The sequence below is a fragment of the Arachis duranensis genome, chromosome 1 (genome assembly GCF_000817695.3).
Source record: "Arachis duranensis cultivar V14167 chromosome 1, aradu.V14167.gnm2.J7QH, whole genome shotgun sequence".
NCBI classification, from domain to species: Eukaryota; Viridiplantae; Streptophyta; class Magnoliopsida; order Fabales; family Fabaceae; genus Arachis; species Arachis duranensis.
In genome coordinates, this window is record NC_029772.3 from 6,507,811 (window position 1) to 6,512,419 (window position 4,609).

At 31.7% G+C, this 4,609-nt stretch overlaps 1 protein-coding gene across 1 annotated transcript in view; it reads left to right on the forward strand.

Annotated features, from left to right (window-relative positions):
• LOC110274679 (protein DOUBLE-STRAND BREAK FORMATION) overlaps positions 1 to 4,609 on the forward strand; it is a 15,407-nt gene that overhangs the window by 2,982 nt on the left and 7,816 nt on the right. The window contains exons 4-5 of the mRNA XM_052261287.1: positions 280 to 421; positions 1,241 to 1,439. Coding sequence (XP_052117247.1) covers positions 280 to 421; positions 1,241 to 1,439 — 341 coding nt within the window. The remainder of the gene's footprint in view (positions 1 to 279; positions 422 to 1,240; positions 1,440 to 4,609) is intronic.

Sequence of the window (4,609 nt, forward strand, 5' to 3'; positions counted from 1 at the left end):
AGAATCTGTAACTGATGTCAATATCTTAGTGAGTCAGGGACTTTTAACATTTTTGGAATGAATTTAACAGTGTTTTGAATTGTGAATTGTGATTGAAAATGTTGTGTAGAAGAAGCAATTCAACCATACTCTGGACTTTTTTTTAGTTAATGGCTTCCTTTTTAATTTTATGGTGATACATTTGCTAAATTTTAGCTGTTGTTTTCTTTTCTTTTTCTTTTTTTGGTGATTGAAATCTGAATTAACTGTATGCTTCATCACTCTCCGTCTGGAAATTAGGCATGTGAAAATGCATTGTCATATCACGGGAATAATGATGTTCTAAAGCCTGGACCAGACGCATTTACTGAAAATCTGAATGCCATTAGCGAGATTACAAGGCTCAGAAACCGTGCAATGACATTGGTAGCTTCACGATCTGGTATCTCCTTATCTTTTGCATTGAAAACTCCTGTCATCAATGCAAATGTGAATACTGCAAGCAGATTTAACTTCAAATCATTTTGGATTATGTGATTGAAAAATATTAAGTAGTGAGGTTTTCTTGACTTACGCTTTTATTTCCTGGCCCTCCCTTATCTATGATTCTTTTTTCCTTTATTCTTCATGTCCTTTATACTAGGGAAACTTTTTCTTGATTTGTTCTAAGGATTTTTGTTGCAGCTAGGAACTAATTTTGTTTATGTATGCAATCTATGGTGTTCTATTGGTTTGGTTAGAGTAGAACTCCCATGCTCACATCTGTGAAGGCATCATTTTGTTCGAGTATTTGCTTTGTCATAGGATTGTATCTTTTACAATATTCATTTTCCATGACTGTCCTAAATTTTTCATATTTGAAATGCTGTGATGCTGCATATAACTTTGCTGTATTCTTCTCCTCTCTGTTTTCTTATTAATTTTCATTTTTGTTTGTAGGATGCTTCCCCGAGATTTCTCCCTTTTAGCACTAGTCCTACTTATTGTTTAGTTTTAACTTTATAGCTATTTTGAATCAAGCTCCATTGAAGTTATTTATCAGTTGCTAGTCTATGAAGGATCGTTTATTTTAAAATCCTAAACATCTTTGGATGGATATATCAGAGAATTTTCGAATGTCACCTTTTCTCCATTCTTGATGAGTTAGTTATATAGCATATACAGCGTTGATGTTAAAAGAACCTTTTTTTTTAAATTAAAAGAATTCTTATATAGAATTAAAGTAGTCACTTGTTCTTTACAAATTTTCTCTCATCATCAGTTCAGGTGCAAGCAGAAGAGTACCTTAGAAGGAAAACAAGCGAGCAGAAAATGTCAGGTTTATCCTACAAAGAAGAAAGATGTCCGGCAAGCACTGCGTTCAGAAATGGAATTAAAAGACAGAATTTGCGAAGGTTGTACCAACACCAAAGTCTTCTGAAGATCAATGATGAATTAGATGGATCACATCTAAATTTGAGGTGAATTCAATAGATTATTTTTAGTGACCTTATTCATTGTTCAAGCATGTCATGCTTTTATAAAATTGGCATATTGATTCTAGTTTAAACCTTGTTTGGATTTGGTGTTACACGCTGAAAGATATGTAACAAACTAACAACTAACATAAGAAGTAAATAACACACTAGAAACGTTTTTCTGATGTTACATTGTACACACCATTTGGACATGATTCATCATATTTTATTCCATCAGTTAACTATTCATACTCTGTCAACACTGTATCGGGTATACTTCTGTATGGGCATGGATATACCAATTGAGAGTGATATTTATCTGGACTCTGGAGTCATCTATATTGCACCATATATGTAATACTGGTCTTGTTCTCTCCAGAGTTGCTTTGTTTTGAATCCTCATTTTTCAAAAATTTTAGCCGACACTTTTAAATATTGATGGTTAACTGCTGACCAAAAACAATAAATTTTGTTGGTCCTCTAGCATTCCTCTTTTGGGTATAATCAAATTAACACAGCATTGACACAACATCATTTCTTTAAGTGCTAAGCTATCACAAAGCATCAGCGAATAAGATGGCTAAAATGATGCAACTATGCACAATGTATGAGTTAGGCTAAATGAATTAGTCTAACAGACTAACACTGAGTTACAGAACTACTACTCAAATATAACTACTATTTTGAGGTAGTGGTGTCTAGGTTGTTTTATACTGCTCTCCTATGGAGGTATTTTTTTCTTTAAATAAGAATTAGGAAATCATAATTACTTGACTTTTCTGCCCTTGTGTGAGGTTGGGATACAAATCTCTACGCTCTTTCTTGTTCCAGACCTATGACACTTCAGTAGTGTGGATATACTTGCACGGATTCTAAGTTAGTTGTGTAAAGTGCTCTAGAGGATTGTACGCGAAATAGAACACAACAAGAATAGCTCAGTATTGGTAATGGTGAAAGGCTTTCGAATATGATTGGAAGAGTACGAGAGAAGAGTTTTCATATCTGAATTATCATCTAATGAAATAAATATACAAGAGGTGTAAGACCAAGAATATATATATATATATATACATAGTTGCTAAGGTCTGATACAATAACAGAAAGCTGTTAGCCTAAAACTGAATGTAACTGAAAGCTTAACTACCAATTACCAAATGCTAAAAATAGAAAACCTTCCTGACTACCCTTAATAAGGGGAGTTCTCATGAGGTTTCAGGAATGTATTCGAATAATTGGGTTTAATTGGATTAATATAGAACAAGAATTAGGTCATAGCAGAAGGTAAGTCATAAATCTTGTCTCTCTGAGTTAATCCCTTTACTAATGAGATTTATGGGACTAGAATCCAGCTTTCTTAATATTCAATTATCCCTTTTGAAAATATTCATTATTATTGGAAAAATATCATTACATCAAAATTACTTATTTAAATTAAATACTTCTTAATTTAAATTATGTTATGAGTTTTGATTCATTTCTGATTAAAATAAAGTTTATAAATTAATTAGAGTTAAATTCTAAACAAGAATTCTAATCCAAAACGTTGAAAGTGTTTTCCTTCTAGTGAAACTCTCCCCAGTTATATAATATATATATATTGAGAAGCAGACATATGTAAATGAATAGATACAATTCTAATTAGATGGATATTACAATGAAAATTTTATAATTGTCTTTATGTAAAAATATTTTTTTAACTATTAGATAATGAATTATAAGATTTAATTTTAGTATATTATAAAAGTATTATTTTTATTTAAAATATGACTAACTGTAAGTACAATACCCACAACTAATTGGCCCTAGGATCACTCACTCATATAAATGACACTATCATATTTTTCATCTCTCAAACTCACTAACACTCATAAAACAAGGGAGAGAATTTTCACATTTCAAAACATACACATTTTATTATAGAACACACAAAATACATAAGGCATATATGCCTTTATATAGGCAAAGTTTCATACTAAAAGTTCATGATTCTACTAACTTCTTAATACACATACTTATCCAACTTTGCTTCTTCCTTTGACTATTCAAATAAGTAATTTCTAGCATATCTTGAAAATTCTTCATTAAGCTTAGTCATCAATCTTGAACCTTTCAATGCACTTCATGCTTCTTCTAGTATGGAGGTGATGAGTGCAACTTCCTTTCAATTCCAATTCAATTTGATTTTGAACTTCTTCATTGTTGTAGAATGTTGTAGTTATACTACTCTCTTGAATGTTCTTGGTTATTCTCCAAATTTCCAACATCTTCTAATAAATTAATGATTATTGTTTTCAATTCAAACTTTGCTTCTTCAATTCTTTAACCATGTTTCATGAAGATTCTAGTCCATGCAAGTTGATTTAAAATGCAATAGCTGACTTGTTATCACAAAATATTGTTTTTGGAGTACTTTGTTTCTCGTTCAATTCTTCAAGAATTCTTCTTAGCCAAACTGCTTGTGTTGCACAACTTGCTGCTGCTATATATTCTGCTTCTACTGTAGAGAGAGCAACTACTAGTTGTTTCTTTGAAGACTAAGAAATTGCACCAGAACTAAGATGAAATACAAACCCTGAAGTACTTTTTCTTGTTTCTATATCTCCAGCCCAATCACTATCAGTGTAACCGACAAGATTCACTTCAGTAGTATTTTCATAATAAATATCATCATTTAAAGTACTTTTGACTCATAATAAATTCCATCATTTAAAGTACCTTTGATATATCGAAGAATTCTTTTTGCCGCTTGCAAATGGTTGATACAAGGCTCCTCCATAAATCTGCTAAGCAAACCAACTCCAAATACAATATCTGGTCTAGTCGCAGTTAAGTACCTTAGACTTCCAATCAAGCTTTTGTAATATGTAGGATTCACTGTTCTTCCTTTATCTTCTCTCAGCAACTTGAACTTCTCTTCGACTGGAGTAGAAACTGGCTTTGAATTCTCCATCTGAAATTTCTTCAAAATATCATTTGCATATTTCTTCTGAGAAATGAAAATTCCATCATCTCTTTGAACCACTTCAATGCCAAGAAAGTAAGACATCAAGTACATATCTGTCATTTCAAAGTGCTTTATCATAGCCTCCCTAAATTCTGCAATTACCTTCAAATTGTTCCCAGTAAAGATCAAATCATCAACATAAAGACACACGATCAAGATATCTCCAGGT